The sequence below is a fragment of the Ixodes scapularis genome, unplaced genomic scaffold (genome assembly GCF_016920785.2).
Source record: "Ixodes scapularis isolate PalLabHiFi unplaced genomic scaffold, ASM1692078v2 PGA_scaffold8__174_contigs__length_109621045, whole genome shotgun sequence".
Taxonomy (NCBI): domain Eukaryota; kingdom Metazoa; phylum Arthropoda; class Arachnida; order Ixodida; family Ixodidae; genus Ixodes; species Ixodes scapularis.
In genome coordinates, this window is record NW_024609883.1 from 91103632 (window position 1) to 91123821 (window position 20190).

Sequence of the window (20190 nt, forward strand, 5' to 3'; positions counted from 1 at the left end):
AGGGGGAAAAAGAAGAATGCTAGCGAATTCTGTGGAGGCTCGTGTCGTCACTGCCTGAAGACAAGTCGCCATTGAATGCTGATAATGCAATTAACGCAAAGATGCAAGTGAGCTGGACAAGAATGACGATAATCTCTGAAGAAGCTGACAAAGAACAAATAAATCTCCAATCACAGCTAGATGACTGGTGCGCGACCAAAAAAACCCGCCTGGTCCTGGTATCGAACCAGGAGCCAACTTATTTCCAGTGGAGTACTCGCAACTGAGCTAACCAGGAGTTAGGAAAAACGGGTTTTAACAGCTGCCACCAGTGACACCACCAAGGGTGAATGGCCTGCATTTTTTTATGATGATAATGCAAAGGTACAAGCTAGCTGGACAAGTATAATGATAATCCCTGGAGAAGGGGGACCAAGGACAAACAAATCTCCAAACACAGCTAGGTTGTTAAAACCCGTTTGCTCTACTGATGTCCAACTTCTGTTTAGCTCAGTTGGTAGAGCGCTCCACTGGAAATGGAGAGGTCCCTGGTTCAACACCAGGACCAGGCGGTTTTTTTTTTTGTGGCAAACCGGTCACCTAGTTGTGTTTGGAGATTTGTGGTTGTCCTTCGTCCCTTTCTGCAGGGATTATCATCGTCACTGAATGCTGACGCGGCACTCGTGTCTGATCACTGTCCCGCGTTTGCCTCTAGGTGGCGTTGATAATTCAGCAAATTCAGCACTAATATATAGAGTTCCTGTATAGGCTCCCTACGGGAGCCAGAGCTGCGCGTCTGTTTTCCACGTGCCGCCGCGCCGCTATTTGCCGAGGTCCGACCACGTGAGGAGTAGGATCAAATGCCGGGCAGGAAAGTAGACGTTACACGCGCCCCGGTGTACGTACAATCCCCTGCGTTTGAGCGCGCCGCGCGCCTTGCACGTGGGGCGCCGCTATTCGCCGAATTCAATCACGTGAGGAGCAGGATCAACATGCCGTGCAGGAAAGACGGCGTTACGGGGATCCTATACATGAACTCTAAGCACTACCAGAGCCGTATATGGGGAGAGTTCGGCCAGTCTGGGATCTGGCCACCGCAACGCCTACCTCCCGAGTGAAGCCAATCGGCCCGCGGCGCAGAGCGAGAGGCGTAAACGCATGCGCTGCATGAACTCCCGGCTGCTCCCAGCTATCCCAGCTGAGCGGGGAGGGCCGCCATTTTCATTCATTCGCTTAGCGGAATGCTTGGGAGCGACATCCAAATTTCGGTTCTTTCCTTTCATTTGGCAGGCTCTGGCAAGAAAATTATAGTGTTATTTCTCGGTGGCTTAAACAGCTAACGAATTCACTTTCTCCACGTTTAAACGCAAACATTGGTTCAGGCGAAAAAGAAATAAGCCCGTAGCAGACGAGTTGCGTCAAAATGGCGGACGTCTCCTCTTTGCTCCGTTCTTTCTCTTATACTCGGTGACAGGTCAAGAACGGAGTGGATCCGCTCCTCCCACCTCTTTGCACTTTAGTAGAGCGAACGCTGGAGAGGAGGCGACCTCCTCTCCACCGTTCGCTCCGTTGGAGTGGAAAGGTGTGGGAGGAGCTTCCACTTGGTTCTTGACCTGTCACCGACTATAGAAATATCGCTATATGAGTGGTGCTTTAGGGTTGTGCAGCGTACTGCCTATCGCTCCATCCCTTATTGTGAGCTCGAAATGTCGGTTCAGTATCCATTTAAAAACTTGCCAACATTAAAAAATTATAATAATTTGTTGCACTAACTTGAACTAACTTGTGATGGCAAAATATTGAGTAGCATATGACCTCCAATTGAGAAAGCGATAACAAACCTTCACACAAATTGGGCTAGCTTGTCTTCTTTATAGGGGCTTTGCCGCACGACGCCGGCTCCAAAGGGGTATTCTCTAGAACCGGCAAAGTCCGTACATCGGTGCTGCTCTATTGCAGATATAGTCATCATTATTTAAAACACTGAGACCAGGGAAAAAAACGGACAACACAACACAACATTTGATTCTGATTCACTCCGGCAATAATTTTGCCCGAATCCAGAAAGAAGATTCTGATGTACTCACGCTGTTAGGTGAAGCAATCTTAGTCTGAATGTATTCGAAGCAATGTTTGCATAGAAGGTCAGATGTTTTCCCAGTTAGTGGAGCCACAAGTTTTTCCAACTTCACTTTGTTGAGCTTCCCAACGGGCACAAGGTGCTTGTCGCCGTGCACTTTTTTCTTGTATCCCCGTAAATAGTCCACACAAGAAAATCACACGGTGCTAAATCTTCTGGCCGTGAGTAGATTTCCTGCTGGGTTCAAGAATAAACTCTATTCCTTTATACATTTTTGTTTTGTAAAAGTGACCGTCTTCTTTGACGTGTCGTCTCCGAATTCTCCTGTGCGGGTTTCTGAATGCCTCTCTCCAGGCTCCAAATGTTTGGTTAGCGTGGTGCAACCAAAACAGCAACAAAACGTCCCTGTGCTTCCCAACTTCTAGCTGCATTCCTTGTACGTTATGTTACACGTTGATACTTTGAAATGGTAAGCCGATGTTGTTTGTTTTCCATCTCACAATGTTGGACACCAAGATAAGGACGCCCCGGATACTACTTGCCTCCCCTTGTTTACGGGGTGGCTGGCCTTCTTTGTGAGCGTGTTTGAGTTTCAAGGCAATCTGCCATTCATCATACAGTTCCCAACTGCCGGCAGCAGTGGCGCCCGCCGTCACCTTAAGAAATAAGGGGCGGGGGGAGGGCTTATGAGGCAACATAAGGAACCAAAACGATAAAACAAAGCTTGGCACAGTAGGACCTTCTTGGAACACAATCACGCAAAGGAGCTGGTTAGAAAGGGTAATCTAACACCATGAGATTAGGAACTTGGTCGGTTCTCGTAATCTTGACGGAGATCATTTTGCAGATGCTCGTTGTCTGAAGTGTGTATAGTTTTGTATGGATTAAGCCTGTCAAGCCACGTCTGGTTAAATCTAGACGTGGCTTGACTGAGCTGTTCTGAAAATTTTGTGTTGTGTTGTCCGTTTTTTTATTCTTCATAGTCTCTACGGTTTTAAGTTACATATATGACGACTTTCTTCACTATGCGATACAGCGGTACCGCTGTACAGAGCACTTCGCCGGTTCTAGGTAATATATCTTTGGAGCCGATGTCGTGCAAGGATTAAAAGTAATAAAATATTGAGTTTTCTAAACATTGACGTGCAATGTTGCTAATTTTAGGGAAATTACTAACGTTTCTGCGTTAATAACAAAACTACAATGACGGCGAAGCAAATATTTTTATATATTCGTAAGCTGCAATTCAAGACGTACATTGTGATAAGTTTTGGGGGGTTTTGCATCAAGTTGGTTGGTGGTAAACAATTTGTGAATATGTCTCTAAAACGTTTTTTTTTTCGTGTTTCGTGCATGTCGTAAATTGTCTATGAAATATATGAATTTTTTTTTAACTACGCGTTTGCTTTGGTGTGACACTGCTCCGCAAACTGCCATAATGAAATCTCGCCAATGTCCACGCTTCGAGTTTCTCAATTTTATATATCGTGGAAGGAATTTAGCTACGGCATTCACATATAGCTGAATGTTCCCCCTAGAACATCACTTTCACATATATTTCTGATATAAATATAAAATATGACTCGCACAGTCATTGTACGATCTGACGTGGAAGCACCCAGTTGTTCTTTGAGACAACAATGCCATCAAATGAAATCAAAACGAACTTGAGAAAGTCGGATCCCGTGTAAGAAAAAAAACCCTGTCTTGCTTCAATGGAAGGCAATGCCAACACGCGCATTTCATTTCTGTTGCGTGGTATCGGACCTGATAATCAGTTCTCCAGCTCAAGTCACGTGACGCAGTTCTCGGAGGGGGTGGGGAGGGGGGGGGGGGGTGCAGATCGGGTTTCGACGGTCGCCAAACCTCGGGAGCTTTACGAAGAAACCGCGTCGCGACGAGGAAGTCGCGCTCCTGAATTTATTTGGTCTGCGTAGAATACCCCAGAATTATGGCAAAAGATGCAAAACAGGTCACGGTCTGCCTTTTGTGTTTCCTGGTGAATATTTTCTTCTCTGGAAGTCTGATGTGAGTAAACCTGTTCCTCAGATTGGCTAGATTACGGATAGACCTGTTTACATGTCGTAGTAATTTACGCAGGTTAAATGCAAACTCGTAATAGTTCTTCAAATGTTTTAAACTTAGCGCGCCATGCACCAGAGTTAAGAAATGTTAAAAAAAAAAAGAAATATGTTGGACGTTGATGTTTTACCGTAGTTAACATCAGGCATCAAATCTTGAACTCTGGAAGCAGAAGTCCGTTCCGAGACTTCGAAATTATAAAGTTAATTGTTAAGTATAATTATCGAATCTTCTAAAACACCGTTATGTGCACCACTAATACCGGAAACACCGCAGAGGAGGTTTTATTTCATCTCAAATCGAGCGATAAAAAATGATGGGTCCTGAAGAAATGCTGAAAAAGATATATGTCGGTGGAAAATGCCTGACTAGAACAAAACTCCAAGTTAGAACTACGGAACATTTTGTGTTTTTGAGTTTTGGGCTTCGAAAGGGCAGAAGAAAGGTCTTGCCATGTTTGCAGTTTCCACTAGCGACACATTTTGGAGTCTCGCAACGTTTAGATAATCTTTAACATCAATTATAACTTTTTTTTACTGGTTTAATATTTTATATATAAGTTCGTTAGAATTGTTTATTCTTTTTTTTTTTATAAAACAGCAATTCTTGAATCCTGCATTTTTGACAATAATGAGCCAAGTTTGAATCGAGCTAGCTTTCAATGTACAATTATTTAAGGCCTAAGAAACATATAAAATAAAAGCACGTATCTAAGCCTATTTAAAATTATAATTTTGTTAATTTAAGTATAATTTATATAAAAGGAACAACTCTGAAAACATGAGAAGAAGAGCTAATGGTACATAATGGTACAAAGTTCAACGTCATTTTGGGAAAACACGTTTCTTAAGTCTCTTTCAATGTTTTCATGTGCAATTCAATTTATTTGACGTATATTGTTTCGTCATATTAAGCAGTGCGTTCGAAAAAGAAGACATATTTGTACCTCCACTCTACGTCGCATATCGCTGTCATTCTGTTTTTCACTTAAATATTAGTTATTTTTGTAACATGATCATAGTTTTGTTTTTTGTTCTCGAGTCCACGTACAATTTGGCAAAACGTACACATATCGATATTATTTATAGTATAATATGGTAAGGGGTTTTTCCCCACGTTGAGTTTGCTTACATAGGAAAATACAGAAATCAAAACTGTCATAAATAATGTTTAAGCATTATCATATGAGATCAACAAACATACTGTTTATAGGACGTTTTAAAAGTTTTCCGTCAGTTAATAGAGCACTTGTGCGGAAAACATTTCAAAGCGACGGCCCGCCGAGCACGCCAATTAATGTGCATAAAGTTTTTCTTTCTTCAAACAACTTCTTTACAGGATAGCTAAGCTAGGCTTGTTGAAACCTCCCAATCCCCGTCTTTACTACTGGCACTTCTATGTTTGCGAAACCAAACGCACGTTCCAAATCTGAGAAGGATATGAGGTGGAACTATCAGTTCTGATAGCATCGCGCCGCTTCGGCGCTTGCTTTCGTTTTTCTGCCCGTGTGGGCGTCTTCCCTAATTTCGACTTGTCTATATTTTTTTTCTTGTTGAGATATAAGTACCTCCAAGGATCTCGTAAGCTGCATTTTCTATTTTTTTTTTTTCTTTTTGAAGGAAAGGGGAATGAAAGGGCAGTTTACAGGCCGAGCAGTACATAGACATGCCACTATTATTTTTAGCTCACGCGTGTCTCATCCCTATTTTATATAGCTTTCGTAATTGTTTATTTAGTGCAGATATTATAAACGACTACCATATGACGATCCGTGCACGTGATAGAAAGGGAGAAGCTTTTGAAATGCTGGGATTACCAGGAGGCGCTGGCTGAGCTAAAGCTCACGTGCCGCCGCCGCCTTCCAGAGCGGCAGCTTTCCCGTTTTCATTTTGCTTCGCTGGCAGGTGCTACGCGGTCCACATATCATGTGTCTCTTCAGAGCTTGTTAGACACAGTTAAACAAAACCGAGAGAGGGAGCGACAACTCTTTGCCTGGAAACATTATTATGCGTGGGCGACCAAGACCTCAGTCTTGAAAACATTAAAAGACATTGCCTGTGCGCTGACCCAACTAAGGAGTGCGTTTTGCTGACCTGTAAGGTGTGTCCAAAAAGAGGTGGTTTAACCGTGGTTTAACCCTGGAATCGTTGACAATGAGGGAAGACGAATAAATCGAAGTAACTTTGAGGGAATCTAGCGAACTGCTAAAGAAACGAATAAGAAGTAACGGATTTTGCAATGAGCTCAGAAAGAGCGGAACAAAGTACTTCCCCAATTACTTCATCCGGCATCCTCAGCGGCTTGCTATAAGCTCAGAAAAGTCGCATCTCATGGCTCGTACCATCGCATTGCATTTCGATTTTGCGGAAAACTGGAGCGTCGTTCTTCCGCGAGCGGCAGAATGCTTTCATTGGAAGAACCAAATCGTGTTTTTCTTCACCTGCGTCGCTACAACAGAGCGCAAAATCTACAACTTCGGAGATTCAGCGACGACATCGTGCACAATACAGCACACGCACTGTTCGTTCTGCGCAGTTGAATAGTGTCCGGAAGAAAACATTCCGATGTTTACAAAACTTGTCCACATCTCCGACGGCGAGGCTAGTGATTTCAATAATAGGTTTCAATTGTATACGAGATGGCGAAGAGGCAAGAGGTGACCAAATTGATTTTTTAAGCAAAGGGACTCGGCAAAGGTGCGTGAAATGGCGTGGCAAGAGTCCTCGAGCGGCAAGCTTCCTTGCACAACCTCAGGTCGTCTGAACTGGAAACCATTGGAGTGCTGATGATTTTTTTAGTGTAGTGGCCCCGAAAGTGCCGGGAATTGTACTCCTCAAAAGTGAAGCAGCACGCCTCGCCCAATACCGTGACACAGTATAAAAAAATAACGAAATTTTTGGAGCCTTGTGAAAAATATTCAATCCTGCTACTTGTGGATAAAAGCTCAAAATAAAGACGGGTCTTTCAGGGTTATGATAAACACATAAGAAAGAGAATCCGCAAGAGTAATGTTAACATCACTTAAAATCACTGTTTCTTTTATCACCATAAACGTTACTGTGAAGTGAACTTATAATACGTGCTTTGTATCGTTCTGCATTTCCCCCGTTTATTTGTATACTTTGTTATTGCCTCAAATAAAGAAAAAAGTCAAGAAGTTTTAAACAAGTCTCGCCATTATACGTGAAATATGCGGCCGCATGAAAGAAGCACTATGTCCCACGATCTGTCCACTATAGGTTTCTAAAATAACTTATCTCGCTCCTTCATTGCCTGACATAGGTGTTTGTGGAACATAATTTTTATGCTTGTTAAATAAAAAAAAGACGTTCCAATAACTCTATTTTAGGAAAAGTTGTAAAGCTTAAGATTTTATAAGTGAACTGGAGATGTGCATGAACATTTTAAAAATTATAACATGCCAGTCACGCCTCATTTTTACTAAATGATTCATGATATATATAATAAATACTATGGTCACGTTACAAGCATATTTATATATAAAATAATTAGGTAAAATATTTCGCATATTTTTAATTTTTTATGGTGGTAAAAATATTTTTTTTACCTGCATCCAAAGATGAAACGATATGGACCATATCGTTTCATCCCTCCATTCGAAGCACTTCGGATGGAGGTAAAAATATGCCTTCTTGTTAAACACGCTGCTTAATATGACGGACCCATATATGTCAAGGAAATTTTATTGCATATATAAGAACAGATACAGCTTTTTATACAAAAATTGAGAAATAAAAATACGTATTTTTTGAAACCACGTTGAATTTGTATTTTTAGAATATCTTCTTAAGATTAGAGTAGTTTCTTCCATATAGACTGCACCTAAATTAACAATAATATAATCTTTAAATTGCCTTAGATACACGCTTTCATGAAAGATGCAAGATTAAAAATATTTTATAAAATAAAAAAAAGCATAAAAAGACACTTTTACAGATTTTTAACCCTTCTATATAAAGTTTTAAAGCAGTAGAACAACTTATAATTGTAGTGAAAAAAGAATATAAAAGTTTCGAGACTCCAAATGGTGTCACTTGTGAAAACTGCAAAAATGGCAAGACGTTCCGTACCACCATTCTGCCCTTTTGAAGCCCAAAACTCAAGAAGAAAAAATGTTCCATGGTTCTAATTTGGAGTTTTGTTCTAGTCACACATTTTCCAGGAACACATATTTTATGAGAATTTCTTGAGGTCAAATTATATTTTCTTGCACGACTTGAGATGAAATCACCCGTATGTCAATTTTTTATTACATATATATTTAACGACCAAGAAAGCTCTTCTCATAAACGAATTAAGAAAATAAATTTACGTAATTCAAGAATAAAATTACGTTGAATTTTTTGTATCTAGCTTTTATTATGAAGTTTACAGTGTTGTTTCTTGTGCATAAACTACACTTAAATTAACAATATTATAAATTTTAGATAGGCTTAGATACAAGATTTCAATTGATATGTTTCTTATGCCTTACATTATTGTGCATCGAAAGCTAGGTCGATTCAATCTTGAGCCACTGTTGTCAAAGGTGCAATATTCAAAAATTTTTATTTCATAAAATAAAAAAAAAAAAAAAACACTTCTAAAGAACTTGGGAGTACGAAGTCTTAAAGCAGCAAAAAGTTATCATTGTTGTGAAAAAAATAATTTAAACGTTTCGAGACTCCAAAATGTGTCACACTTGAAAACTACAAAAATGGCACGATGAGACCTTCTGCCCTTTCGAAGCCCAAAATTCAAAAATAAAACAAATTTCCGTATTTCTAATTTGCAGTTTTGTTCTAGTCAGACATTTTGCACCAACGTATATTTTGTCTATACTTTTGTGAGGACCCATCTTTCTTTCTTGCAAAATTTGAGATGAAATCACCAATATATAGCTTCACAACATCACGTATTTGAACCCCTTTGTAAGTTTGTCACAACCTTCTCAGTTTCCCTTTGATTCCATTGTCATATAATTTAAACGATAGTCGAAGATGTTTCCCATCCACAGGAGACAGATTAGAATTTTTCATGATTCATAAAAGGAACGCGAAACTGTCGTTGATGTTCTCTTTATACGTGTTTTTATTCATTCATTAGATAGCAAATGAATCCGGATAATAACATAATTCCTACGAGGGAGTTTTTTTTTTTTTGTTACAGCGACGCGTGTATTGTGATAGCTCCGAATGTTGTCCGAGTTGGAGTGGAAGAAACCATGGTGATTTTCAACGAAGGAAGTTCCACAAGTGTCACGTTGCTGATGCAGGAATATCCCGGTCGATTTCGCCCACTCTTCAATCGAACGATAACCTTGAACTCTGGTAAGCTCGACCATTTAAGCCAATCACGACACCAGCGGGAGTTGTAAAAGTGCGGTTCCTTCACTCATGTCTGACACTTGACTGTCTAAATATTGACCTTGAAAATGGTTCAGTGAGTGTTTTCTGCCCTGAACGCATCTACAGCTTGATATGGTAAGCCATTTTTTTTTGTAAAGACCTGGGAAAGAACCCGAACGCAACCGTTAAATAAGTGTTTGTGGAGAACGCATAATGTCAGTAAAGAATTTTTCTCCGCATTTAAAAGCATGCAGCGTAGAAAAAACATGAAGAACAACAAAAAGGTACAACGGGATGTGTTCCTTGATGTATGGTGTGTTGTGTTTTTTTTTTTTGTCAATGTTCGTCTATTCCGCGATGTCCGTCTTACATGAATAACCAACTCACCCAAGCTTCCACCTTGGCATTTGTTATTGTATGATTATAACATTGGTCATAAATTTTTTTTAAAAGCAACTCGGAATTCCTTGAGCCATCCGTTTGTACAATATATCTCAACAAGTGATCTTTACTTTAGCGAAGTGACTCACTGAGTGCCGGTTAAAATGCCTTGCGAAAGTATCTCGTTTACCTGGCCATGGAACAAGGAACTAGTCTCAAAAGTAAATTTTGTTCGCTGTGGCAATAAAACCTATCACGTGGACGACGCGTCTCCTCTTACTGTGCAGGCGATGAATGATATGCTTTAGAACGGACAAACTATACTTCACGACTTCTAGTTTTTTTTTAAAAATAAAATGGTGTCTACTAAATTAACTGCCTTCCAGGATGTATGCAATCGTTTTAATAGTCTGTGGTGAATCCTGACGGCTACTACCACATTAGGATACATTGCACAACACATTTTAAAAATATCTTAAAATATGATTGAATGAATGGGCCGAAGATTGTCAATCACTGTTTCGTCCAACCAGACAGATCTTTGTCGAATGTTCTCGTTTATGCCAAAGCTTTAGTAACACAACTGAAATATTTTAGGGGCAGTGAACATAACTTTAGAGCGAAATGCTCGAAGAGCACGAGGGATAGAAAGAGGAAACCATTCAAGTCTCCGAGCACTGCAGTCTAGCTCAGCGGCTGGTCAACCGTTTTAAAATCCTGTTCTCATGGAGTCTGGCATAGGAAATACTGAAAAGAAAAAGAGCAGGCTGCATAGATACAGATGTTTGTCGGAATGCCCCAAAAGTAATCGTTCTCACCTTTTTCTTTCTGTCCAGGGTCTTCGGAATTGGTTAAGGTAAAGCTAGATGAAAATGAAATCAATCCCGAAGACATACGATCGGGTCACACAAGCCACGTGGCTTTGACTGTTCTATGTGGCAACGTGTACAAGAAAGAAGCAAGGCTCTTGCTCAGCCAGAACGGGGGGTATCTCTTTCTGCAAAGCGACAAACCAATTTACAATCCAGGACACGATGGTAAGTTTCTTTAATTTTTGTAGCGGAAGATCCAATGCTCTTTCCCCTTAACATATGGCGGCCTGTTGTTCAGAAGTGATGATATTTGATGTTACGAACTCAGAACGTCTGGTTTTGTTCTTTCACATTACGCAGAAAATGTGAAGCACTGCCAGCACCTACATTAAAATCAATGGTAAAATGTGTACAGAAGGGCACTCTGTATGATTGTCACAGAAAACAAAAACCTGTAGTATGTATCTAGGTCCAATAACGTGTACATGCTGTACTGCGGACAAATGATGGCTTCACAATTTGCGTTCCTTAAAAAAAAATGGTACCTACTAAATAACTGAATTCCGGGACGTCTTTCTGAAAAGGTGCTCGTTAATCGCAAGAATAAAAGTGCATCGAAGAACATTTTTAATTATTGTAATATGCAACAGGAACCAGTAGCATTTAACTAGGTCCTAAATATGATTGGTTTCTGCGGGTGCGTTTTTGACTGCGGTACTCGAATTTGATAATTTAATCTGAATAAGAGCGTGAGGCTGAACATATTTGATCAGCTCAGTTTCCGCAACTTCAAACTCCATGTTCACGACTATGTTAGAGAAAAGAACTTCCATTTTCGTCCCTGCTATTCATTATATTTTCAGTGCATCTTAGAATGATGACTGTAGGAGAAGATCTACTTCCTTCAGCTGGAAACGTCGAGCTCCACATTAAGGTAATTAAAAACAAAAGTCCCTTAAAGTCGCAGTCAAGCAGCACACACATCATACAAAAGACATGGCGTTCGCTGGAGACGTGATGGAAGGATTATCCGAAAAAACGAAACAAAAATAGAAACACGCGAGAGGGAGCTCCGATCACTACTTTACACAACGAAGAAAGAAAGGTACGGGAGAAGGACCAAAGAACCGACGCTACGCAATCGCCCAGTGTTGCTTGGCTAGGAACTAACCCGCTGGCCGCCTGCTCAAGAGCAGCTGGTCGCATCTTTGGCATCGGATCTAGCGGAGTACGCGGCTCCACTTTGACGAAACATTTCGACTGTGACCGTATTTCGCATCTCTAAAGCGATACAGTGTGTTGGAAGGAGCTTTGCTTTGCGACAGTCATGCAAAGAGGAATCACGCCTCAGGAAGTGTCTACAAATTTTCTTTTGCATGATGCAATGGCTGTGCGACTAGGGCTTTAGGCGCTTTTAAAGCAGTTGTTTGCTTATAAAGGTAAGCGACAATTGGTTACTCTTATGACGAAATGACACGACCGGTAAATCACATGAACGCATGTGTAAGGTATAGTAGTAACTTTGTGTTGTTGACGAGACCGTCTCCCTGTAAGTTCGTTCAACGAGTTTCAAGCCAAATCCTTGACGTTATGCAGGGAATCGAACCTCGAATCTTTTTTTGAAGTGGGGTAGTGAACAACAAAGAAATTACTCTGGCGTATGCAATTTAGGACGTCATTCCTTGGTCCTGGTTTGTATGTACGTGAATCTGGGTATATAGAGGGAAAAATGAAGAGCAGGCTGGGTCGATGGTCAGAGTTGTTAAATAAATGGGACCCCCAAAAAAAATCATTTGATATCCCCGCTTAAGTGAAATAATATGTCCAGTGCTGTGGGACGGCCTACCTGGTTTTTTTAGGATGCGCTACTATGAGACAGTATACCTATAATAGTCCGGAGAAGCTTTAGTTGGAACCAGAAGAAAGAAACAGGCCTGGGTACTCTAACCTCTGGAAATTCTAGTATTTTTGGCAATGAATTAAGATCGAGTATGCCAGATATTGAAGTAGATGAAGATGTTTGCTTTGCCTGACTTGCGAGTCTGCTCTTTTCCGTCACATTAAGACCAGACTACACACCCTCTAAAAGTGGAATTTTTGCGATCGTTTTGCAGAACCCTCATGATATCATAACGTACAACACAACTATTGATCTTGGCGGATCAAGTGGAATGCACAGTTTGAATTACAAATTTCCCGATTACCCAATCTTTGGTGCCTGGAAAGCCGTTGCTACGTACGGCGTACATGTAAGTTGCTTAGCATATAAAATTTGTGTTATGACGGTAGTGTCGCTAGAGGAACTGTAACCTTAAAATTATAAATTTTTAGCGATTGGTAATGAAGCAGATGGTTCGATAGCACCTTGAAAATCTCAAAGGATTCAACTGGAAAGATTTATCCCTTACCAAACGTGGGCATAGGCCTGTCTCTTTTAGACAGGGGGTGCTGTAGCGTCCGCAGGAGGCGACCACAGAAGAAGCGATGTAGCCTCCGTCAGCGCCTACGAGACGCGATTATTTAATGCTGGCGTAAGTGGCGCCCTAGAGTCCCATCGTGCACAATTCACGTCTGTACACAAGCGAGAGCCAGAGTGTGTCAGCTTCTTTTCAGGGGTACTAACAGGGGGCCTGAAATAACTAACAAATCTTACCATATCAATGAAAAAAAAAAAAAAAAAAAACGCGATTTGCCAGTTCAGCGTCCCACGAAAGGCTCATTGCGATTTCTTTTCAACTTCGTTTATTCTTGTCGTATTGATTCACATATTTATACCAAGCTTGAGCGAGCGTGGCGACGCACTACCGAAACGTAACCTAAAATATTCGACGTTGCTCGCAAGGGGTGCTTCTCAAAACAGGGGAGCTATGGCGTGTCCCCTTAGGCACACCGTACCCAGTTTACCCTTCAATTTCAACCGAATTCTAAGCTATGCGGGCTATCGTAAACAAGATTGAAATACCAGAAATAAGTCTAACTCTTGTTATCTTTATGAAACGCCTTCAATCGTACTTTCCTTACAACCAAACGTGTTTATTCGTAGCGTATCCGGAAGTCGGAAATCAAGTTTCAGCTCGCAGAATATGGTAAGTACGGGCATAGCGTTTAAGCGTTGCAATTAAATTTTCTGCGGTGCAGTTCATTTGCGTCATTCTAAAACCCATGGCCAAGAGAACGTCGCGCCCTGTGATCGTCTACTAGGGTTTCTAGTTTTTGCTATATATTGATAGACCATGAAAATTAACCACCGAGCCGGCTTGATCAAAACCGGGAAAAACAGAAAAAAAAAACAAGAAAACAGAATGCGCCGTGAATTTTTGTCGGTTCTTTGCGCACCTTGTGAGTATATTTACCCAGCAGATGCGCCCACGCCACTTCCATTTCCCCTCTGACCTCAATTAACGAAGGCATACGCTCGCCTTGTCAAAAGCAGTATTTACGATGTGCCACACCGAGATAACTCGTAGTATGTGAGTTTTGCCGAGTAACGTAAAATTAATAATTTTCTTGTGTAAATTATTTTTGTGAATAATAGTTATTTTGTGTGTACGACAACAACCCTTGAAGAAGACGAATACACACATGAGGAATTTTATTAAAGCAAAGTTGTCAGTCAGCAGTTTTTTCCTGTTCTGGACCGACACGCTGTTTACAAACAAGCCGGCGTTTGCCCACACCAGGTGTGGGCACTGCGCGTGCGCAGAAACCGAATTCGCGTGAAGGGAAGCGTCTGCGCATGTGCAGTGCCGTCGACAGCGCCACCGCAGCTGCGTGACGTCAGGGCCGCGTGTTGGTCTATACGTTCAAGCAGACCCTTCGCCTGCGTGGAGTTATTTATAGTTTACTCTGTATTATGGTAAGTCGCATTTTTGCATCGTCCTAAAGGTGATATATTAGCGGGCGTGTTTGCATGGTTCTAAAAGAGATGCAATGCGCGTTTATAAAAATAAGGGAGTATGTTTATACACTTACGAGACATTATGCCTTCCCTCTTTGACACCAATCCAGTTCTTCCGACGTTTTCGGTGGAGCTTTACATGCCAAATGTGATCCTTCCGAAACAAGACAGAGTACGGGGCACGGTTGTTGCAAGGTACGAGTACAACTTATTTCTCATATGGCCTGAGAAATTTTGTTTTTTTGGTCTCATTTCGCACCGAAGGAGTTGTGTGCTTGTCTTTGCACGAAGAATTTCGAATCATCCTAACTATGGCTTCACGGTGTTGGGTGTATGTTATTGTATACATTTTTGAGAGATGTTGTAAGGCACTAAATCTATCGTGAACGCCTAACTAAAAATCATGTCTCCCCCTCCCCCCCCCCCCCCCCCCCCGACAGCTGAAGAAGCGCAGGGGTGGCGCACCTCATGCATCTAAAATTAGCGCTCAGCAGCCAATGAAATTGCTGCATCAGTCAATAAGATCGCCAAAGATCCGTTCATGAAGCAAGGGCTGACATAAGAAGCCAAGCTCTACGTTTCTTCAGCTGTCAGAGACTTCAGCGCCCTAGCCAGCAGCCCCGCCACTGTTTATTTGTTCCTTCCCTGTAATAACGTACAGTCTCCGCCAATATGAAATATCTATTCGACGAGGCAGTCCAAGGCGGCTATGCTGGATTTCCTTTGGTCATGCCCACATTGCTTGGGGGTGGAGAACTAAATGGACCTTTGTTATATTCTCTCTGGTAATGTCGAGTGACACTGGCGAAACTGCTTAGTATACGGACGTAACAACGGCCTAACTGAATTGGTGTCTTATATTGTGAAAGGACGTACATATGTATGTATGTATTTATTGGCCGTTCACGAGGCATCACAAACCCACGCTGGGCGTACGGGTCTGCGGTGTTCGGTGGTTACCTGACCCTCCAGAGTTAAATATGGAACACCAATGCTGATCAATCAGAATTCATTATGCCTGGCAACATAAAAGAAACGTTTATCGCATAAATGGAAGAAAAAAGAAGTATCATAAGCCATTCCACTCTGCGAAGGTGGATGGCCAGTGAAGCTCTTTAGCGCACGACACAGACGTGACACAGAATTTTGAACAAAGGTATGAACACAATTTATGCCCATTACGACGAGAAAAAAGAAGTGAAATTGAAAATGGAGAACGGCAACTTGTCTTTCGATTTTTTTTTATATACATTCGCGTGGACGACTATTGCCACCCCGATAAGCCGGAGGAAACTAGACACGCGCGACGGGACCGCCACCCCTGGAGAGCGGAAGGAAAGGAAACTAGGCACGGAAGCGGCTTGGAACGACGACGAAGAGAGGAGTGGTGTGAGCGCCCAAGTCTTGGTCGACGCACACGAAAAATCCACGGAACCCTAGCCATAAACAGCCTCGCTATAAAAACGAAACAGACTGCGTATCTTTAAGTCAATTCTAGCCATAAAATCTGCAACGATCAGGTCCCTAATTGTTAACATTCGAGTCAACTTTCGTTGCCTTTTTTCTAGATACGTTTACGGAAAGGACGTTCAAGGATCGGTATCGTTCAGATATAAAGTTCGCAGCGAAGGCGGACAAGAGAAAGAGATTGGAGCTACGCATTTTAAAGAGGTATGTACGCTTTGGCACTAAATTCTCGAGTGCGTTGCTTTATCTCGCATTACAACGCTGGCTCCATCTATCGGTTAAACCTGGAACACTTTCAATCTGTGTACTACCATAACTAGACTTAGATGCTCACAGTCCCATAGAAGGTGGCCAATGTTGGGTGGCGATCTTTCTCAAAATAATGCACATTCTGGTGTTTCTGGTATGAAATCTGGGTATTGTCTAATCTTTTTCGTGTCTTTCATTTTTTAAAGAACTGGGCAGTGATGGCACTGGGAATCCTTACCCTTGTCAGGAGAGCTCTATGATATATCCTTAGTCGAGAGGGCGGCAGACTAGAGCGAGAGAGGATCTCTTATCAACTACGCTCCGTTGGCACACGGAACGTCTCAACGATCCGCGTCACATCGAGAGGGGCTTTTGAGTCGATGTTCGCGGTTTTGAATGCGTAATTAGCCATATTAAGTGGCAAATTTGGAGGCTCATATATCGGAGCACTGACTGGTTACGAGAATTCTTATGAAAGCAGATCAAACAGTTTGGGAATACTGCTGCCTCGAAGTTTTCAATAGAAAAACATACCCTAAATCAGACTTGTACGTAATCCGTTACAAGTAACGGAATTACTTGTAATCCCTTACATTTATCGGTAATTTAGTAACGGAATAATTACATATTTTCTAGAGTAATTTTAAAGTAATTCCCTTACATTTTTGACGTAACGGATTCCTTGTAATCCGTTACATTTTTTTTTGTCAAAACAACCCCCCCCCCCCTCATTCTAAATAAAGTTTTTTCTTTTTTTTCTTTTTTTTTTGTAAAATTGTGCGCAGTGACACTGTTACGGGAATCGACCTCCGCAAAGGGAGGCTTGGCACTCTTCAGTTCCGCAAAGCCTTTTTTTGCAACACCAAGCCCCTGAGTCTATCTTTTTTTTAGACCCCTAACATCAATGTAAAAAAATCCAAATAAACAATTCTACAAAAAAAAAGGGGGGGGGGGGCAAGTATTTCCGCTTTTTTTTAAGTCCCTTTGTTTTTTTCTTTGTGATCGAAGACGGGGAGAGGAGGGCACCAAGTGATTGTGCGCCTCTTCAAGAAGCTCGAGGCGGTAAGTGCGCCGAAAAGAATTAACAATGTCCTTCTAGGATATACACCAACTCATGTTTACAAACAAACCGGAGCGCCCCTAGCGGACGTCACTGGCGCCGCGCATGCGCCGTGGATGGTGGGCAAGAAGCCCGCCGTCGCCCATAAACAAACCATTGAATAGCGTTGTTGTCGGCGTCGGTGGGAGTCCCCGTGCTCTTTTTCGCGTTCGAATTGTTGATTCTACGTCCTCCTAACAATGTCTGACTACTTGAGCGGCTTCAGCAAAACTATCGAGGCAAAACTTTGCGTGAATAATGTGACTTGCGGCGATTCATTTCACGTGGACGCTGCAGAATGGGCGCTAAAGCCTGACTCCCACGTCGAGATTCTGCTCGCTATTTTCAGTCGCGACGTCGCCCGGACTGCAAAAGCGTGGACCGTAGCTGAGATGGTGGACATCGATACTGAAAACCTCAAGTAGAATCGGGCATTACAAGTCGGTGATGGCCACTGGTAACAATGATCAACAACTTCTTGTATCTGTTTACACTTAGCCGACTTACCCCAACCAACCTTCAAAAGTGTTTTGAGGCCTGCACTTAGTTCTTATCGCAATTACCGGGTCAATGTTTGGTTTACGAGCCGCTGTCGTTTGAACGAACTGACGACAAAAAGCAGCCAAGTTTGAAAGAGCAGACGACAGTTGGAACGCACGCGCAATGGAGTACGGGCAAGAAGCACCGCGTCCCGCGTCAACAAACCATTCGAATGTCACGTTGTCGGCGTCTGTGTGAGCCTGCATACTCTTTTTCGCGTTGGAGTTGTCGATTCTACGTCTTCATCGCAATGTCTTACCACTTTAATCGCCTGAGCGAAATCACCAATGTCCAAGGCTCGTTACGCTGCTAAACTTTGCATAAATAATTTGACGTGCGGCGATGTATTTGCATGACCGCCGCAGAATGGACGTACAAAACCATGATGAGACTCTTCTAGCTATTGTCGGTTGCGACGACCCTCGTGCTGCAAAAGTGTAGAAGGTAGCGGCGATGATCGACGTCGATACTGAAAATCGGAAGCGGGAACAGACAAAGCGTAGCAAGTAGGTGATGGCCACCGGTACCAATGATCAACATCTTGTATCTACTGCTTACACCGAGCCTACTTAAGTCTTTTGAGGCCTGCAATTACTTATTGCAATCACCGGGTCAAAGTTTGGTCTACGGGCCGCTTTTGTTTGAACGAGCAGACGACAAAAAGCAGATAACTTTGAAAGAGCAAAGGAAAGTTCGAACGATCAGGCGGCCGTGTGAATTTGAAGACGCACTGAATCCGTGGGTGGTCCGGACAACTTGGGGGTTTTCTCTCGGTCATGTTGGAACAAAGCAAATACATCTGGCGACTACAAATTGTGGCCCGCACACGCAATCGTAGTTCGACAGCGTCAGGTTTGCCCTTTTCACGGCTGCTATCGACGTTCTCGGACGAACGGAGGGTGCAAAAACACATGAAAACTGATCTTCAAACCTTCCCAGACTCTCTTTGTAAAGCCCCCATCGCAGCATTTTGACGAAAAGGCAGGTTTTTTGTCTCGTTTTTTCCAAAGGAATACAGGAATGCATGTCTGGCACGGCGACTTCTGCCCAACGCCCCAGACCGGAAGTGCGTCCGGCGCGCCACCACCGCGGCGTGACGTAGGAGAGTTGAGTTGGTGTATAGTGACTACGACCATTTTCATAACGTCACAACACGAGACAACGCTCCCTCTACCCTACCCTTTTTCTGAGTCAGCTTTTTGCGAGCACTTAGAAAATGGTAATAGTCTTCCTTTCTTCTTCTTCCTGTTTTGCCCCAGCAGGACGCATCTTATCTCAAGCAGATATTTTTAGAAATAAACATAATGGTGGCTGACGTAGACTTCATATTCTGGGCTTGAGGAGAGAGTGAAATTCGTGAGTGGGGCCATAGCGCGGCTTACTTAGTACTCTACCCTTTGCTGCCCGTGGCATCAGTGGACGTCTATCTGGAGAACACCGGAGTAAACTGCAGTCGGTCCGTGCTCCGTGCGTTTTTGAACGGCATCAAGAAAAGTACACACGGCAAACGTGCGTCCACATTTCCTTGTTTTAACTGACGTTCTAATTAATTGTTGTTATGAGTGTCCTTCTTTCTCTTTTATTACTTATATTTATATACTGGAACCTTTTTTTTTATTGACCAACGTCTCAAGTGAGGCTCGAACTGTTCAGAACCAAAGGAAGAAGAATATCGAGCCAAACCTTATTTATTATTTAAGTATCACCTTACTGTTACAAATATGTTTTGCTATTGATGACTTCTACAGCTTCGCCATTTAGACAATGGAGAATTTTAGTAGATCGGTCCGATGACTCCGATAACGATATCCGATACTTCGCCGCCGTCTTTGCGTATGCATCATATCGTTATCGGGTACCGTTATTGCGAGTATCGGGGGCATCGGAACGATCTACTAAATCTCTCGAATAGCAGGAACGGCTGCAACGACGAAGTTTTGCTCTACATTCGAGGTAAATAGTACTTCCCTTGCTTCGCTGAAAAAGCTCAATGCAGAGCATGAAGCATTCGTGAGGAACAATATGGCACTCCCATCCAGTGCCTCAGCTCAAATGGTGTTCAGCGTAGCAGTCGACATATTGAGTAAGAAATAAAGCAAAATGTCTGACGAGACTTTTGAGAGCCAGCTGTTGCTCAAAATACTCAAGTTTATTAAATGGAACAGGCGGCAACAATAAGAACTTGAATAACCCTCTTCCCTTTGTTTCTCACTTGAGGACAATAATGTTAAAAGTAACGCCACGAAAGTAACGGA

At 42.4% G+C, this 20190-nt stretch overlaps 1 protein-coding gene across 1 annotated transcript in view; it reads left to right on the top strand.

Annotated features, from left to right (window-relative positions):
- Positions 1-3959: 3959 nt before the first annotated feature.
- LOC115319841 (complement C3) overlaps positions 3960-20190 on the top strand; it is a 77030-nt gene continuing 60799 nt past the window's right edge. The window contains exons 1-8 of the mRNA XM_040223228.1: positions 3960-4087; positions 9311-9471; positions 10707-10907; positions 11546-11616; positions 12797-12931; positions 13726-13768; positions 14691-14775; positions 16149-16251. Of these exons, the coding sequence (XP_040079162.1) occupies positions 4011-4087; positions 9311-9471; positions 10707-10907; positions 11546-11616; positions 12797-12931; positions 13726-13768; positions 14691-14775; positions 16149-16251 (876 nt within the window). The 5' untranslated portion in view covers positions 3960-4010. The remainder of the gene's footprint in view (positions 4088-9310; positions 9472-10706; positions 10908-11545; positions 11617-12796; positions 12932-13725; positions 13769-14690; positions 14776-16148; positions 16252-20190) is intronic.